Genomic DNA, 19712 nt, shown 5'->3' on the forward strand with positions numbered 1-19712 from the left:
CTTCAAAATCCATTTCTAAGAACAGTTCTAAGAGACCACAACTAATGCAGCTGGACAAACCCCGAAGGGCACAGCTGTCAGGCTGGGTCAGAAACAAGAGCTGAGAGAACCACAGTAACCAACACAACTTCTTGATCTCAAAAAAGGAATCTCCCTTTGCAAGGTATCTATGAGATTACCTTTTAGAGCCACTTGTGGTTGAGCCCAACAGGGGGGAAGAGAATTCTGGACAGGGTGCTGAACCAGATTGGGGGAGGAAACAGAAAGAGGCTCCTGCTGGATCTGGAGCAGGCGAGAGGAGTTGAGGTGGAAGTCAGGAGCGTGGCCACCACTGCTGACCCGCCAACCGGAGAGTGTAGTGGTTAAGGGTTGAAACACTGTAAAGGTTGGGCACCACCTGACGACATTCTGTTCCTGGCCAAAGTCTACAGTTACCTCATCAGGTAATTGAAGAGAGCAGCCCGGTGTATGATGCAATCAAATTAGGGAGTTTAAGGTAAAGGAACCATGATCATAATATGATTAAATTCTCCCTGCAATTTGAGAAGGAGAAGATAAGACTTTTATAGGATATGACGGATAAACAGGAATAGGGTACTAGGATGGTCAAAGATAGGAGGGTAAAGTGTAGGTGTGTGTGTGTGTGTGTGTGTGTGTGTGTGTGTGTGTGTGTGTGTGTGTGCGCGCGCGTGCGTGCGCGTGTGATTGGGTGAAGGGATTTAGAATATATGTCTAGTGCACATTCCGGAGCAGAGGGTGGCGGTAATGCACCATTAAGCTGGATGCCAACTGCCGTAAAACAAGATACAGACAGACAGACAGACAAAAGGAGAAGATAACATCAGATGTATCAGTATTACAGTGGAGTAAAGGGAATTTCAGAAGCATGAGAGAGGAATTGGCTAAAATTGATTGGAAGTGGATACTATCAGGGATGACAGCAGAACAGCATTACTTGGAGTTTCTGGAGGCTACTTAGAATAGATACATCCCAAAGGCAAAGAAGTTATCTTAAGGGAGGGTAAGGCAGCTCTGGCTGACAAGGGAAGTCAAAGACAGCATAAAAGCAAAAGAGAGGACATACAATATAGCAAAAATTGGCGGGGAGTTAGAGGATTGGGAAGCTTTTAAAAACCAACAGAAGGCAACTAAAAAAGCCACAAGGAGAGAAAAGGTGAAATAGGAAGGAAAAATAGCCAAAAAAGTTAAAGAGAATGCCAAAAGTCTTTGTCAGATATAAAGGGTAAAAGAGAGGTGAGGGTGGATATCGGTCCACTGGAAAATGAGGTTAGAAAATATCAATGGGGGACAAAGAAATGGCAGATGAACTTGATAAGCATCTTGCATCATTCTTCGCTGTAGAAGACACTAACAGTGTGGAAGTGTCAGAGGGTAGAAGTGAGTGTAATTACTATTACCAAAGAGAAGGCACATGGCAAGCTGAAAGGTCTGAAGGTGGATAAGTCACCTGGACCAGCTGGACCACTCTCCAGGGTTCTGAAATATGTAGCTGGAGAGATTGTGGAGCCATTAGTAGTGATCTTTCAAGAATCACTAGATTCTGGAATGGTTCAGGAGGACCGGAAAATTGCAAATGTCACTCCATTCTTTAAGAAGGGAGGGAGGCAGAAGAAAGGAAATTATAGGCCAGTTAGCCTGACTTCAGTGGTTGCAAAGGTGTTGGTGTACATTATTAGGGATAAGGTTTTGGGGTACTAAGAGACACATGATAAAATAGACCAAAGTTAGCATGGTTTCCTTCAGTGGAAATCTTGTTTGACAAACCTGTTGGAATTCTTTGAGGAAATAACAGGCAGGATAGTCAAAGGAGAGTCAGTGGATACTACTTACTTGGATTTTCAGAAGGCCTTTGATAAGGTGCCACACATGAAGCTGCTTAAGAAGATAAGAATCCATGGTATTACAGGAAAGATACTAGCGTGGATAGAAGATTGGCTGACTGACAGGAGACAAGGAGAGGGAATAGAAGGGCCTTTTCTGATTGGTTGCTGGTGACTAGTGGGGTACTGCAGGGATTGATGTTGAGACCACTACTTTTCGTGTTTTATGTCAAGGATTTGCATGATGGAATTGATAGCTCTGTGGCCAAATTTGCAGACGATATGAAGATAAGTGGAGGGGCTGGTGGAGTTGAGGAAGTAGGGAGTCTGGAGAAGGACATAGACAGATTGGAAGAATGGGCAAAGAAGTGACAGATGGAATATAGTTCATGGAAGTGAATGGTCATGCACTTCGGTAGAAGAAATAAATATTAGACTGTTTTCTAAATGGGGAGAAATTTCAGAAATCAGAGATGCAAAGGGACTTGGGAGCCCGTGTGCATAATTCCCTAAAGGTTAGCTTGCAGGTTGAGATGGTGGTAAGGAAGGTATATGCATTGTTAGCATTCATTTTGAGAGGACTAGAATACAAGAGCAAGGATGTCATACTGAGCCTTTATAAGGCATTGGTCAGACTTCACTTTGATTTATTGGGAGCAGTTTTGGTCCCCTTGCCTAAGAGAAGATTTGCTGGCATTAGAGGAGATTCGCGAGAGTGATTCTGGAAATGGAAATGTTATCATATGAGGAGTGTTTGATGGCTGTGGGCCTGTACTCACTGGAGTTCAGAAGAATGAGGGGAAATCTTATTGAAACCTGGAGAATATTGGAAAGCCTAGACAGAGTGGAGGTTGAGAGGGTGTTCCCTATAGTAAGTGAATCAAGGACCAGAGGGCACAGTCTCAGAATAGAGGGACGTCCATTTAGAATAGAGATGAGAAGGAATTTCTGTAGCCAGAGGGTGGTTAATCATTGCCACAGACGGCTGTGAAGGCCAAGTAACTGAGTGTATTAAAATCAGAGGTTGATAGGTTCTTGATGAGACAGGGTGTCAAAGGTTATGGGGAGAAGGCAGGAGAACGGGATTGAGAGAGATAATAAGTAATGGTGGAGCAGACTTGGTGGTTCAAATGGCTGAATTCTGCTCCTACGTTTTATAGTCTAACTGGTAGATGTTTGGACTGTGGGAGGAAACCCGAGCACACGGAGGAAATGCAGGCGGGATTCATGGGAAAAACGCACAAACTCCTTACAGATCGCGCCGGAATTGAACTCTGAACTCTGGAACTTCCCGAGCTGAAACAGCATCGCACAAACCGCAATGATACCGCGACGCTATAGTCAAGAACAATTTTTCCTTAGAAGCGACACACTTAATGTACTTACGCCAGGTCAACTTTCCACATATGCACAGTACAATCATCTCCTCCTGCTGTGAAAATATAACAACCATCATAGGAGCAAGCAACATTGGACACCGTATTTCCGTGACAGATGAGAGCACAGGATTTGTGGGGGTTTCCGTCCAGTGGTAGGGTTTGTAAACCCACCTAGATAACACAAGGCAAGAAAGTACAACTTCAGATTTCTTATGTATATTTTTAAAAGTTACAAGATTTAGCTTTATTTGTCATATATACTGTACATCAGAACATACATTGGGATGCATCACTTCTGTCAAATATAATCATGGGGATTATACTGGGCAGCTCACAGGTTACATGCTCACATGCTTCCAGTGCCCAATATAGCATGCCTACAACTTACTAACCCTAACCTGTACGGCTTTGAAATGTATATCTTTATATTAGCAATCAGCAGATCAATACACTGGTATGTCAGCTCCTCCAAGAGCTTAGGTTCTCAAAATAAATCCCTCAATCATTCTCCAAAAAAAAAACACATTTATTCCCCAAGTTTCCCAAGGTACTATCATCTTATATAAGGCAATAAATTCTGGCTTTGACGATATCACTTATGAATCAAAATCAAAGCTCTGAAATTCCTGTGAGACTAGAGTAAATGGATGATGCTTAAGCCTTTTATCAAGGGATTTTCACTAGAAAAGCTAAATAAAAATGTCTGGTAGCTTTTTTTAAAAAGAGTAAAATTATTAAATTAGTCATACCAGTCATTGTCAAACAATGCTAATACATCCAAGTCCAAACAAACTGATTCACTAATATCTTAATTAAATACATAAGCTAAATGATAAATTATTTCAATTATTTTGCTTACAACAGCTTTTCATTAGTAGGTTTATTTCCCTTCATGTTTTCAAAGCAGATTTGTTTGGGAGAAGTCACCTGGTATGGTAACAAGGAGGGGAATTGTTGTTGCAACACACACAAGATACTGGAGGAACTCAGCAGGCCAGGCAGCATCTCTGTAAATGAAAAAACAGACGACATTTTGCTCCACGGCCCTTCATCAGGACTCAAAAGGAAGCAGGAAGATGTCACAATAAGAAGCTGGTGGAGACAGGTTGGTGGCTGGTGGGGCGGGGGGGTTGATGAAGTAAGAAGCTGGCAGGTGATAGGTGGAAAAGTCAAAGGGCTGGAGAGGAAGGAATCCAATAGGAGAGCGGAACATGGGATAAAAGGAAGGAGGAGAGGCACCAGGGAGGTGATAGGCAGGTAAGGAGAAGTGGTCAAAAGTCAGAGTGGCGTCTGTTATTATTGTTAGCAGCTCCCCTGCCTAGTGATAGTTTTGCTGCACTGAAGATCGCTCAGCACAAATAACAACAAGAAAAATCTGGAATATGATCTAACGACTGCATTTCAAATGAACATAATTAGGCATTGAACTATAATGTTCATGAAGAATTATTTTCAGAACCTTGCAGTTACCTAAAAAGAATATCATAAATATTATCTTCTGAAGTGAAAACTGAGAATTGCATCACAGGAGGCAGTTATTATAGTGGATAACTGTATACCTTGTCATCTGTGATGTAGGCTAAGTAACCAACGTTGGGTTCACTGCTGCTTGAGAAAGGGAGGATTTCCATCTTCGTCAAAGGAGATCCATAGATTGGACTCAATACTGTCTTCCTGTGGAGAAAGAAACAACTTAAACGCATCACAATAAATGAACAGCAAGATGCCAATGTGTATCGTGTGTTTAAGTGTTCAAAAAAAAGCCATCAGATTTTATTTTTTTAACCTCATAGCAAATAAGTGGGAATTTATATTGATTAACAAGTAACTCACAAAGGAAGATAAAATTTGGCTTCCTCATGTAATGCAAGGACAAAGGAAATGAAGCCCATTTGAAATTATATATGAATGGGCATCGATTCTTTTTAGGTAAAATTAACATGGCAAAACAAAAAGTGTAAAATAAAATAATATTAGGAACATAGAAAGTACCAGCAGTAAGCTCAATACTCTTTGAGCTTCCTTTGTCATTCAAAAAAAATAATGAGTCTTCCAGTGCCTCAAATGCATTTTTCCACCCAATTTACATTCTTTGTTTCTCAATTCAAAAAAAATTATCTTAGCCTTGAATGACTGTTGCAGTAGAGAATTCCAAATGCTTTTGAATCAAAACATAATCTATCTTTTGTTGGTTGTTTGGAAGCAAACCATCAGCAAAATCCAGTTGTCAGGGCAGTAACCTTGAAAGGATTCATGTTTAAGTAAAGGATTCATTCTGCTATGTCTGAATAAATGGGTTTAACAAACCTGCACATTTTGGTGGTGGAATTGTAGAGTTTTAGCTTATACTGGTTGTTGGCTGTGATAATGAAGCTCTCTTTATCAATGGGCGGATACCAGGCCATGCATGTAGGTACGGCACTCTGTTCTATTCTGTCACTGCACAAGATCTGCAGATCACCCTCAGTACTATTAGCCAGATCATACTCTACCTGAGGAGTGAAAATACAGAATTTATTGTATGAGGTCTACAGCTACTATTTGTATCACTGTGTTTTTATCTTAAAAACTATGGCAGAAACAAAAATAATGGTAAACATAAAACAAATGGATGACATAGAATGGTAACAACAAGTGCAAAGCGAACTATCAAGAATAGAGTAGAAAACATGATGAAGGATGATTAAAAAATTTTAGAAACTGAATAGTTGCAGAAGAAATTGTCAGATCCATGCTATTAATTACGAAATCTTTGGACAGTGCTCAGGATTACGTAAATTCTGAGAAGACTCCAGATTTGCATTATCTACTAAATGAATCGATATTGGAAACATATCACTACCAGCATCATTTTTAAAAAGATGAAACATTTGCAAAGATTTTATTTCTCTGCTTATTTTTATACTTTGCTTAAATAGTCTAAACAAGCTAATTTCATTAAATAGGGATCCAGGCGATCAGATTTATGATTGTAGCAGCACAACTGTGTATTTCTTACTTGGTTTCTAATTTGCTAGCCATCAAGAGACAATTATTCCTAGCCAAATGATATTTACAGTTTTATTGCACACATTAGCATTTCCTTTAACATCCTAGATTATATCTGAAAGTGTGTGCTTTTTTTTTAAACTCATAAAAGATTCTATCCAAGTTGAAGCATCAAACATTCACCTACCAGTACTCTGTCCTCTCCAATAGATAGTAGTCTGGGTTGGTTACTATCCAAATACATCCCAAACATGAGAGATTTGATTGGTTTAAAGTGTGCATTTTGCCTTCCTAGATACATCCATGAATTCTTGACAAAATGAAACACTGTCACTGTGGTTTTACTATCCTGCAACAAAAATGCAAGAGCTGTTGAGTTATCCAAGATCTTTTATTTATCGGGAATTAATTGTTCATTGGACAAAATAAATTATTAGACAATTTATCTCGAAATCTTTGAATTGCATCCGTATTGTACTGTCTCGGTACTTTTATAATTCTGTGCTGTAGCACTTTTTTTATTCACAGTTATTTTGTAAAATAACACTATTCTTTGCATTTCTGGTCAGATGCTAAATGCATTTCATTGGCTTTGTATCTGTACTCGGCAGAATGACAATAAAGTTGAATCTAATCTAATCTGAATGTAGCAGTATTAGAAATTGGAAATTAAATGTTAATACTGTAACCAGGTAAAGCTACCAATAGTCATCTCAATAAAGCTCTTTATTTAAATGGTTAACCATGTTAAACTATAACTTCTCCCAACTAGCTATCTTACTTCCATCAACTAGACTATGAAACAACTTCAAATTTGCTGTTCCCCTGTTAAGCACAACTTGTGGTGTCTCATTGAAAATTTTCAGATAGTAGACTTTGCTCTTCTCCAATACTTTAGTTACAAGAAAGATGATGCGAGTTGCCTTTATAATGCCAGATTGTGCAACTGCATCCTTGACTTCCCCATTAGAAACAGCATCTCCTCGTCGCTGACAATCAACAACATTACTTCTCAATGATGCACTCTTAGCCCGCTGCTTTACTCTCTCTACACGCTATCTAAATATTTGCTGATCACACAACTATTGTGGTAGAATCTCAGATGGTGATGAGAAGACGTACAGGAGTGAGATAAATTGGCTGGTTAAGTGGCGATGCAACAACAATCTTGCACTCAACATCAGTTAAGGCCCAGGAGCTGACTGTGGGCTTTAGGAGGGAACACATATCAGTCCTCATTGAGGGATAAACAGTGGGAAAGGTGAGCAGTTTCAAGTTCCTGGTTGTCCTCATCTCTGGAGATCTATCATAACTGACGAGGGCACATCAGCAGTTATATTTCATTGGGAGCTTGAGAAGATTTGGTTTGTCACCAAAAACGCTAACAAGTTTCTGCAGATGACTGTGGAGAGCATCACTATCTGGTATGGAGGGGCCCGTGTACAGGATCAGTAAAGCTGCGGAGGATTACAAGCTCAGCCACCTCCATCATGGGCACCCGCCCCCCCCCCCCGAGCCACGAGGACCCCTTCAAAAGACGATGCCTCAGAAAGGCAGCTCCATCATTAAGGACCCCCGTCACCCAGAACGTGCTCCCTTCTTACTACTACCATCAGAGAAAAGGAACAGGAGACTGAAGGCATATACTCAGAGCTTTACGAACTGCTTCTTCCCCTCTGGCATCAGACAATGAACTAACCATGGGCACTACCTCACTATTTTTGCTCCATTTTTCCACTACTTATTTAATTTTATATAAATTTCTTAATGCAATTTATATAATTCTTTATGTATTGCACAGTAGTTCTGCCGCAAATCAACACATTTCTCTTCCTCAATGCCAACAAGACAAATAAGTAATGATGGCAACTCCTCTGCTTGCATCTTCGGAAACAGCTCTATTTCCATCTTTAATATCTTTATTTTTCCCTTTCAGGGTTCTCTGGAAGACCCTGACCTGGAGTTACACGCTAAATCGGTTCTTTGCGGGAATGGGACCTGCTCGCGGGGTTTCATAACCGACCGTTGTTGTTTGGCACGCCAAGGGCTCGGCCTAAGAGTCCGGCTTGGGTTTGGAAGCCTAGGATCTCGGGGCTCTGGAGACGGGCGGATCGAGGGCCGGTGTCACGGCAGGAGACCCCTGTGTCGTCGGGGGAGTTGAGATATCTGCTTGTTGTGTGCCCAAAGACCTGAGATCTTTAAGATCTTCTGGCACAGAGCTCGATAAAAGCGACGTAATGGACTTTCAACATCCTAAACCAGTGAGTTGGTTGTTATGTCTCCCCACTCAACGGAAAAACAGGGACACCTCCTTCTCCCTTATTAGGGAGAGAGAGAGAGCCTGTGGTATGTCGTATACCAGGTGAAACGCCAAGTCTTTGGGGTAACTGCAAGTCTGTGCCTTTGCTATTGTTTTACTCACGGTGCCAATGCTTTCTTTTGCCGGTAGGGGGAGAGGGGAGTGTTGCTTGTTGCCACTTATGTGTGGGAGGGAGGGGAGCTGGGAGGGACTTTGGGGTTCTAACATTTAACTGCCGTCCATTCTTTGGGGCGCTTCTCTGTTTTCACGGACGGTTGCGTAGAAAAAGCATTTCAGGATGTACATTGTATACATTTCTCTGACATGAAACGGGATCTTTGAACCTTTGAGGTGGTCATTGACCTCAGTACCAATCACACCCTTCTTCATATTCGGTGGCGCAGACGATACTGGAATAATTCAGGGGAGCAGGCTCAGAAATATTACCTGTTTCTTTATCAAGATATTTGAAAGAGAAAAATAAAACTAAATAGTCTAAGATATTTATTTAATTGTACAAAGCCTATCTTATATCTAGCATGATCAATAAAATTTAGAAGTAGCATCCACTACTTCAATGGATTTTTCAACTCACAATCGTTGCTAGGTAGCTTGAGTCTTGCGAGAAGGCAATGTCAGTAATAGCATCTTTGGCATAGTGGAAAGGTTCTGAACGCTCATCAATCAGAGTAATTGCATCGAGGATGTAAAGGCATCCATCAGTAAGTCCAACTCCCAGTAGTGAACCTTTGGAAGTAAGGAAGAATATTTAGCCAATGAAAAAAAGTCTGGAATGAAATTATAAAACTAATTTTCATTCTCATTTAAAGATCCATGTATTTTTAAGGGTGTGGAGAGGAAATAGGGTACAGTGTAAAACCATTTGACAAGTTACAATTGACAGAAGCCGGACCTTACCAGAATGAGTCTGACACTCACTAATGCTGCACACAGTGTGCTCAGGCCCAAATTATATGGTGCAAGTTCTAAGGGCTAAACTTCTGTTAGAATCATCCTGAATGGCAGCAGTATGCTCTGAGAGAGAGCAGGTTCTCCGACAGAACACTGATCCTAAAGCTCCCTGTAGAGCAGGAGTTCCCAGCCTAGGGTCCGGAGACCCCCTCGGTTAATGGCAGGGATCTAATGGTATAATAAAGGTCAGGAGACCCTGCTTTAGACAAAACCTTCTCATTTACATATTTAGAACATGGACTAGTAAAGCACTAAGGAACAAGTCCTTCTGTCTACAACATCTGTGCCAACCGTGATGCCAATTTAAACTACGCAACTGCCTGCAAGCAGTCTATCTTCCCCAATTCCCTGCCTGCTTATATGTCTGTCTAAATACCTCCTAAAATGTATATATTAAAAATAATTTACCTTTCCCTTTGCTCTCTACTGTACAACCATATGTATGATCCTATTGAAATGGCTTTTTAGAGCAGTTTGTCGTGGACCCTACTAGGGGATCAGCTATACTGGATTGGGTGTTCTGTAATGAACTGGAGGTGATTAGGGAGCTTAAGGTAAACGAACCCTTAGGAACCAGTGATCACAATATGACTGAGTTCAACTTGAAATTCGGTAGGGAGAAAGTGAAGTCTGATATAGCAGTTTTTTCAGTGGCGTAAAGAAAATTACTGTAGTACGAGACAGGGATTGGCCAAAGTAAATTGGAAGGAGATGCTGGGAGGCGTGACAACAGAGCAGCAATGGTGTGCGTTTCCAGGAAAAATGAGAAAGGTGCAGGATAGATGTATTCCAAAAACAAAGAAATACTCAAATGGCAGAATACTGTGGCTGACTAGGGATGTCAAAGCTAATGTAAAAGCAAAAGAGAGGGTATACAACAAAGCAAAAATTAGTGGGAAGATAGAGGTTTGGAAAGCTTTTAAAGCCCTACAGAGAGCAACTAAAAAGATCATTAGGAGGGAAAAGATGATTATGAAAACAAGCTAGCAAACAATATTAAAGTGGATAGCAAAAGCTTTTTCAAGTATGTAAAAAATAAAAGAGAGGACTTCCGGGGTCGAGTATGGAGTGAGTCGGTGTGTGTGAGTGTGGCTCCCGATTTTTATTGAAAACCTACCTGTTTATCTTTGCCGTATGCTCGAGATAACTGAATATTTACCATTGTGAACAACGCGGGACATAGCTGGACATTGAAATGGCAAGTAGAATGTACCTTCGAAGTAAAACTGGGGAAAAAGATAGCAAAGCCTCGAGCAAGAAGGCGGATGTTACAGTAATGGCACCGGTGCACGCTGCTGGACCTGGACCCGGACCTGCGCTACCCGATGACTTGGAGAGGCTCCATTTAGTACTTATTTCTGACATGACGCAAGCAGTGCATTCTGCCCTAAAAAGAGAACTTGAAGATGCTTTATCACCAGTGACTGCTACCATGGAACAAATTATGTCTGCTTACGAGACACACGACGAAGGCATTCGTGAGGTTGAAGACGGCCTGAATGATTACAGTGACCGACTGGTGAGCGCCAAAGCCGCCATTGCAGCGTTGCAGAGCGAAAACGCATTTCTGAAGGGAAAGCTAGATGACCTCGAAAATCGGTCGCGGAGATCCAATTTGAGAGTGGTCGGCATTCCTGAAAATTTGGAAGGTTCGGACCCTGTTAAATTTATGACCGAGTTTTTTGATGAAGTGCTGGGGACAAATTTTTTCCCCAAGTCCCCTCGTGCTTTCGCATGCTCACCGAGTCAGACGTAAACCATCCGGTGTCTCTGGAGCCAAGCAAACGAGACCAAGAACGTTCCTGGTTTGCTTTCACTCCTTTCAAGATAAGCAACGCATCATCAATAGATGGAAGCAGGAGCTGTATTTCTGCGGACACCGCGTGTTTTTTTATGAAGATTTTAGTGCGGAGCTGGGGAGAAAACGAGCAGCTTTCAAGGAGGTGAAATCCCTGCTTTACGGGAAAGGGGTCAGGTTTGGCCTCTTGTATCCTGCCCAGCTCAAGGTAAAAAGCATTATTTCCATACACCAGAGGCGGCCAAAGAGTTTTACCATTCGCACTGGGGAGAGGAAGAACGAGAAGAGCAATGACTTTTTTTTTAGGTTATTTATGCAGCATGGAAGGGGCCTCATGCTGAGGCAAACTGCTAATTTTCACAATCCACTTCTTTGTTCATTTTTTCCAGTTTAATTTGTGGAACGCGATCAGGTCGAACTGCTATGCTGCCGAAACTGATTAACAAAAACTTTCAACCAGCAAAATGTAAATATTTGGGATTTGTATCTCGGGCATTTAAGTTGCCTAGTGTTTTTTTTTTGTTTTTAATGCTTAGCTTGACCTGTGTCATCTTTAGCCTATATGTTATATTAAAAGTAGTATAAGTGATAGGATAAATGTTAAGGAGGGGAGCCACCCTAGATTAGATTGAAAGTTGGGTTGTATGGGGAACACCTTGGAAGTTTTTTGTTGGGTACTGCCTGCGATCATCCTCAATTGGGGAGGTAGATCTAGGTTTCGGGGGTTAATTGGGTTTTTTTGTTTGCATAAAGGGGTGGGGGGAGTGTTTTGGGGGATTACCATGGCAGTTTATTCTTTTGTGTGTTACAGATTGATCAGACTTTCTTTTCATTGTGCATTATTATGTGCAACTTATGCCCTCGCACTGTTTTGGATTGTAGGCCCTGTGTGCCTTTTGATATGGTTAACGTGAGTGCTGCTGATGGAGGCCACCCTGTGAGGTTTATTTCTTGGAATGTAAAGGGGCTCAATGGCCCGGTTAAAAGAGCTAAAGTTTTCTCTCATCTGAAACAATTAAAAGCAGATATACTATTTCTACAAGAGACACATTTAAGAGTGGAGGACCATAATAGACTTCGTAAAGCATGGATTAGTCAGGTTTTTCATTCCAGATTTAATAATAGGTCCAGAGGGGTGGCAATATTAATCACCAAAAGAATGCAGTTCACACCATCTGATATAATCAGTGACCCCAATGGTCGCTTTATTATAGTCTCTGGTTCTCTCTTTCAGATACCTGTTATTTTGGTAAATGTTTATGCTCCTAATTGGGACGATGTCCAATTTGCAAGTAAGGTTTTGTCATTAATACCTAACCTGAATACACATAAGCTAATCTTTTTCGGAGATTTGGACTGTGCTATTGACCCACTGCTTGATAGGTCTTGCCCTAGGGGAACATTTTCTGGTATGGCAAAGGCCTTCTCGATGTTTATGCAACAAAATGGTTATATGGATCCTTGGAGATTTTTGAATCCATCAGTTAGGCAATTCTCTTTCTTTTCTCATGTTCACCACTCCTATTCCAGGCTAGACTATTTCTTTATAGATAACTCCTTGATACCAATGATTAGACAAATTGAATACACTGCTATAGTTATAACTGATCACTCGCCCGTGAAACTGGACCTATGTTTTCCTTTAAACGTTAGAGGGCGGCCTCTGTGGAGACTTAACCCCCTTTTGCTTTCTAATGAGAAATTTTGTAGTTATATATCGGCTAACATTGACACATTCTTCGAGACTAACAAAACTGAGTCGGTATCGTACTCTTTACTTTGGGAAACTTTAAAAGCTTACTTGAGGGGTCAAATAATATCTTATACTTCACATGCCAATAAAGAGCGTAGGAAGGAAATGCAAGTGTTATTGCAATCTATTTTGGACCTGGATAGAAAATACTCTGAGGCACCCATTGTGGAATTATATAAAAGCTGGGTTGATTTGCAAGCAAAGTTTAATCTTCTATCTACAAACCTATCAGAACAATTAATTCTTAAGACACGTGGCCTCTATTATGGATATGGTGACAAGGCGAGCCGGCTTATGGCTCATCAGTTGAAACGTCAAGCTGCATCACGACTTATTCCCCAGATAAGAGACACGCACCAGAACTTGACAAGCAATCCAAAAGAGATTAATAACATCTTTGCAACTTTTTATTCCTCACTGTATATCCCCTCAGATAAAACAAATATGGAACTTTTTTTGATAATTTGGAAATACCAACTCTTGAACCAGAGGTGGAGAACCTAGATCGGGCTCTTGGGCAGGAAGAGATTAATAATGCCATTATGGCTATGCAGAGTGGTAAGTCCCCAGGTCCTGATGGTTATCCAATAGAATTTTATAAGAAATTTAAGGATAAGCTCATACTGGTCCTTCTAGAAGTGTTTCAGGAATCTTTGGAGAATGGCTCCTTACCCCCTTCTCTTTCACAGGCAGCTATTTCACTACTTCTTAAAGAGGACAAGGACCCAACTCAATGTGGATCATATCACCCCATCTCACTTTTGAATGTAGATGTGAAAATTTTGGCTAAAGTGCTTGCATGTTGTTTAGAACGTCCCCTTCCCAAGATAATTTCAGATGATCAAACAGGTTTTATTAAAAATCGCTATTCTTTTTTTAATATCCGATGTGGTTTATTCACCCAGTGATTCTCCAAGTCCAGAGGTTGTTATCTCCTTGGACGTGGAGAAGGCGTTTGATAGAGTGGAGTGGGTATACTTGTTTAGTGTTTTGGAGAAATTTGGAAAGGGCAGAATATTTATAGCTTGGTTTAAGCTATTATACCACTCGCCTTTAGCATGTATACAGACAAATTATTTTCAATCTGACTATTTCCCATTAACACGTGGCACTCGCCAAGGCTGCCCATTGTCCTCTCTTCTTTTTGCAATTGCAATTGAAATTGAGCCTCTTTCTCTTGCACTTAAGTCAACTACATTATTTCAAGGTGTTAGAAGAGGGAACATGGAACACCGTGTTTCCCTATATGCTGATGACCTCTTACTTTATGTTAGCGACCCTGTAGGTAGTAGTCCTGCTATTGTGTCATTATTAGGTCAATTTGGAGCCTTCTCTGGCTATAAACTGAACTTGCAAAAAAGCAAATGCTTTCCCATTAATAACTTGGCCCTACAGATCCGACAGGAATCCTTGCCTTTTCCTTTATCTCAAAATGGTTTTGTATACCTAGGAATACATATTACTCGCTCTTTTACATCTCTGTTTGAAGCTAACTACAGGCCTCAGGTTAGCCAAATGAAGGTTGATTTTGAGAGATGACGCAGTTTACCCCTTACTATAGCTGGGGGAATTCAGTCAGTGAAAATGACTATACTTCCTATATTTGTTTCAGTGGTTGCCAGTTTTCTTATCTAAGTTATTTTTTAAATCAGTCGACCAAGCTATAACCTCCTTTTTTTTGGAAAATAAGGTCCCAAGGGTTAATAAGCACACTCTCCAAAGAGGTCGTGACGTAGGTGGAATGGGTCTTCCCAGCTTTATTCATTATTACTGGGCATCGAACATTCAAAAAGTATTATTTTGGCTTCACCGGCCAGATATAATCTGGTGCCTGCTTGAGTCACGGTCTTGCCACCCCTCGTCTCTCCCAGCTTTGGTGTATTCTTCCTTACCATTGAAATCCTCTCAATTCACATCTAACCCGGTCGTGCTCTCCACCCTCAAAATTTTTAATCAATTTCACTGCCACTATAAGTTCATATCAGCTTCAGTTTTGGGCCCCATTCATAAAAACCATTTATTTCCTCCCTCCACATTCGATTCAGCTTTCAGACAATGGGGTTTGAACGGTCTTATGTGCATTAAGGATTTGTACACTGATAACACATTTGATAGTTTTGATAACCTGCGCGGTAAGTATGGCCTTCCGCATAATCATTTTTTAAAATATCTGCAGATTTGCCACTTTGTCAAGGAAAATTTTCCCTCTTTTCCTGTTCTACCACCTGCTATGTTATGGGAAAAATTCACTCTTAGCCTTAACAATAAGGGGCTGATCTCTGAACTATACTCTCAGTTGATGTCTTTGGGAGTTCAAGAACTAAACAAAACTAAGAGTAGGTGGGAGGATGACCTCGGTATGGATCTGGCTGAGGAATATTGGGCAAAAGTATTGAAAAGGGTTCATTTCTCATCATCGTGTGCTAGACTGGGGCTCATACAATTTAAAGTTTTACACAGGATACATTTAAGTATAGCCAGACTTGCAGACATATACCCTGGGACAGACGCTGGCTGTGACAGGTGTTCCTTCTCTCCGGCTGGTTTAGTACATGCATTTTGGTCATGCCCTCGACTTGATGACTATTGGGCACTGGTTTTTAAAATTATCAGTGAGGTTTTGGGGGTGACACTGAGACCTTGCCTGCTTATAGCTGTATTTGGTGTAGCAGATGATGATTTGGGTTTAAATGCAAGCCAGTCGGATATCATTGCATTTACATCGCTATTGGCCCGTAGGAGAACTTTGCTGGTTTGGAAATCTGCCACTCCCCCAACTGCTGCTGCTTGGTTAGAAAATGTAATGTTTTTTCGAAAATTAGAAAAGATTAAATTCACTTTGAGGGGGTCTGTGAAAAAGTTCTATTCGAAATGGGGACCTTTCTTATCATATTTTGGGAGTCTTAAGGAATTACCTACTAGTTGAGGGCATTTGATTGTACTTGGGAAGTTGCCTCTCATTTAACACGCTTATAATTTACTTCACAGGTGGTTGATGAAATGTAAATATGAGTGTATTTTGGATCATCTGACATGTTGCAGATGTGATTGAGCCATCATCTTGAAGTAGTGTGGGGGTATGGTTGTGAAATGTCCGTACTTGTATTTGTGAATTGTTGTGCTGTAAATATATTAGCTGCCATGATATGTTCGGGGAGGGCGGGTGGGGGGAGGTTTGTTTTGGGGGTACGATACTAAAGCAAAATGGAGGAAAATGTAATCCATTATATTTTCTGTATTGTGTCATTCCTTCAATAAAAATAATTTTTTTTAAATTTTTTAAAAATCAAAGAGAGATGAGAGTGGATATAGGCCTGCTAGAAAATGAGGCCAGAGAAATAATTATGGGAGTCAAGGAGCTAGAAGATGAACTAAATCAGTATTTTGCATCGGCCTTCATTATGGAAGATACTAGCAGCGTGCCAGACGTTGAAAGGTGTGAGGGAAAGAAGTGAGACCTAAGGGTACATAAGTCACCTGGGCCAGATGAAATGCACCCTAGGGTTCTGAAAGAGGTAGCGGTAGAGATTGTGCAGGTATTAGTAATGATCTTTCAAAAATCATTGGACTCTGGCATGGTATCAGAGGATTGGAAAATTGCAAATGTCACTCCGTTCTTTAAGAAAGGAGGAAGGCAGCAGAAAAGAAATTATAAAACAGCCTGACCTCAGTGACTGGGAAGATGTTGGAGTCAATTGTTAAGGATGCAGTCATGGAGTACTTGGTGACACAGGACAAGACAGGACAAAGTCAGCATGGTTTCCTACAGGGAAAGTCCTGCCTGACAAATCTATTGGAATTCTTTGAGGAGATTACAAGTAAGATAGATAAAGGAGATGCAGTGGATGCTGTATATTTGGACTTTCTGAAGGCCTTTGACAAGGTGCCAAACATAAGGCTGCTTCTTACCAAGTGAAGAGCCCATGGTATTACAGGAAAGTTACTGGCATGGTTAGAGCCTTGGCTGATTGGTAGGAAGCAGCGAGTGGGAATAAAAAGATTCTTGTCTGGTTGGCTGCCAGTGACTAGTGGTGCTCCGCAGGGGTCAGTGTTGGGACTGCTTATTTTTATGCTGTATATCAATGATTTAGATGATGGAATGGATGGATTTGTTGACAAGTTTGCAGTGATATGAAGACTAGTGGAGGGGCAGGTAGTGTTGAAGAAACAGGTAGGCTGCAGAAGACTCAAGACAGATTAGGAGAATGGGCAAGAGAGTGGCAAATGAAATACAACGTTGGAAAATTCATGGTCGTTTTCCAACATTGAAATAAATGTGCAGACTATTTTCTAAATGGGGAGAAAATCCAAAAATCTGAGATGCAAAGGGACTTGGGAGTCCTTGTGCAGAACACTCTAAAGTTTAACTTGCAAGTTGAGGAAGACAAATGCCAATATTAGCATTCATTTCAAGAGGTCTGGAATACAAGAGCAGGGATGTAATGTTGAGGCTTTATAAGGCACTGGTGAGGCCTCACCTTGAGTATTGTGAACAGTCTTGGGTTCTTTATCTAAGAAAAGATGTTCTGGCATTGGAGAGGGTTCAGAGGAGGTTCACAAGGATAGTTTCAGAGAATGAAAGAGCTATCATACAAGGAACATCTGTTTCTATAGCTCTGGGTCTGTACTCACTGGAATTCAGAAGAATGAGGGGGATCTCATAGAAATCTCTTGAATGTTGAAAGGATGTTTCCCATGGTGGGGGAGTCTAGGACAAGAGGGCACAGCCTCAGGATAGACGGGCACCCTTTCAAAACAGATGTGGAGATATTTCTTTAGCCAGAGGGTGGTGAATTTGTGCAATTTATTACTACAGGCAGCTGTGGAGGCCAGGTCGCTGGGTGTATTTAAGGCAGAACTTGATTGGTTCTTTTTGGACATGGATTTAAAAGTTACAGGGAGAAGGCTGGGGAGTGGGGCTGAGGAGGGGTAAAAAGCATCAGCCATGATTGAATGGCAGAGCAGACTCGATGGGCCAAATGGCCTAATTCTGCACCTATGTACAGTATTATGGAAATCAATCTTTACCATACCCAACTTTACCAATGATATAAGTGCCTGGATAGTACATTGTTCTTTAACAACCAAGACCTAGATGCAAATGTAACCAGGCTGATGTATTTGTTAACTGACGAGTTCAATCCATTACTTAATAAACATGAACACTTGCCCCTAATTCAAGCTCTATTAAAACTGAATAAGAAGTCTCACTGAAGGTGGCTGGCCTTGAAAGATATCACATTACTATACAAAAGATTTTTTTTGCTTGGATGGTATTGTGGAAGCATTGCTTTTATGCCTTTGGGTGACATCAAAGAGTTTGATGCTGACTGTGAAAGTTTGAAATCATAAAAATCAAAATATCTACATTTTAAAATGAATGTTCATACCCGTTTTATTGTAAGTCGCACACTGAATATAGTTTCCAGTTCCAAACAGCCTGCTGCAAATGGGTTTCTTCTTCTCATAGTCCCAGACCTTCAGAAGTCCACAATAGCTTCCTATACAGATGAGAGGCTGTGAGGGATGACATGCTATGGCTTGCACTGCTGCACATTGCTCCTGCAATAACACTTCAAGTTTGCACCCATCTCCGGTTACATGAGCCACTGTACCATCAATTGTAGCTATGACAAAGTTTCTTCACAGAATAAAGAGACATAAAAACATATTTTAATACTTTTGCAATCAGGTGAAATTTTGCTGTTTAAATGTAAACATCTTGAAGAGATCAAAAGTTTGGAAACTTCCTTAAACCTCTTGAAGCAATGATCATCTCCCGGCTTACATGATAAATTTGCAACTCAAGGAAATAGCAATAGAAGCTGCCCATGCAAGACCCAAAAGTTGAAAGGGACAAGATGGATTGAAAAATGGAATTTTTTTTTAAAAAAGCATTCATGTTCCAGGGCTTTATAAATAGAGGCACTGAGTGCAAGGAAGTGATAATGAACCTTCTAAGCCAGTCTCTTATGCTATTACTATAATAAAGGGATTGCTTAATTTACAAACATTCAATTTACAAAATTGCACCATAATTATATTTAGGGTGTATGCCCTCAAGTTAGAAAAACTATTTTTTACCAAAATAAATAGTGTGTCTCTCTGTATAAAAATAAAATTCCAATCATGTCCTTTGCCTGGAATTTTTGATTTACACATTTTTGCCTTGGGAAACATTTTTAACACCACCCTTTTGTAAGTCAAGAAACCTTGTAGTGTGTTGGGCTCTGGCAAAATGCGAAAGGTTTGGAGAAGCCAGATAATTACAAGTAATAAAAGTATCTTCTCCTATCTTGAAATGGTTGGATATTTAACTTTCAAAGTGAATGTATTAGTTTTCAGTAATACTTCTTGCAGTTATTCATTTATTCATAGCAATTTTTCTTTTATTTTGTTATAAAATTGCATTGCCTGCATGAAAATATACAATACCTAGAAAATAATGACAGAATGTGGTAGATCTGATTGGCAGTCTGTGACAACTAGTGTACCACAGGCCTCAGTGCTGTTTATTAATGACTTGGATGTGCATGTGGAGGGATGATTAGCAAGTCTGCAGATGACATAAAAACTGATATAATTGCATATGGCAAAGAAGGTAGTCTACAGATACAACAGGATATAGATCAATCAGGGAGACCCTGCCTCCTGGAGACCTAAATGCTAACTTTGATGCATA

The 19712-nt window shown here is 40.6% G+C and overlaps 1 protein-coding gene across 3 annotated transcripts in view; it reads right to left on the minus strand.

Annotated features, from left to right (window-relative positions):
* The window catches only part of cfap251 (cilia and flagella associated protein 251), a 71750-nt gene that overhangs the window by 12063 nt on the left and 39975 nt on the right, over nucleotides 1-19712 (minus strand). For all 3 annotated transcript variants that reach the window (XM_072247508.1, XM_072247509.1, XM_072247506.1), the window contains 6 exons: nucleotides 18421-18671; nucleotides 9103-9254; nucleotides 6392-6557; nucleotides 5528-5708; nucleotides 4780-4894; nucleotides 3228-3391 (listed from right to left, as the gene is read on the minus strand). In XM_072247508.1, coding sequence (XP_072103609.1) covers nucleotides 3228-3391; nucleotides 4780-4894; nucleotides 5528-5708; nucleotides 6392-6557; nucleotides 9103-9254; nucleotides 18421-18671 — 1029 coding nt within the window. The remainder of the gene's footprint in view (nucleotides 1-3227; nucleotides 3392-4779; nucleotides 4895-5527; nucleotides 5709-6391; nucleotides 6558-9102; nucleotides 9255-18420; nucleotides 18672-19712) is intronic.

This window comes from Mobula birostris, chromosome 31 (assembly GCF_030028105.1).
Source record: "Mobula birostris isolate sMobBir1 chromosome 31, sMobBir1.hap1, whole genome shotgun sequence".
In the NCBI taxonomy this organism is placed as follows: Eukaryota; Metazoa; Chordata; class Chondrichthyes; order Myliobatiformes; family Myliobatidae; genus Mobula; species Mobula birostris.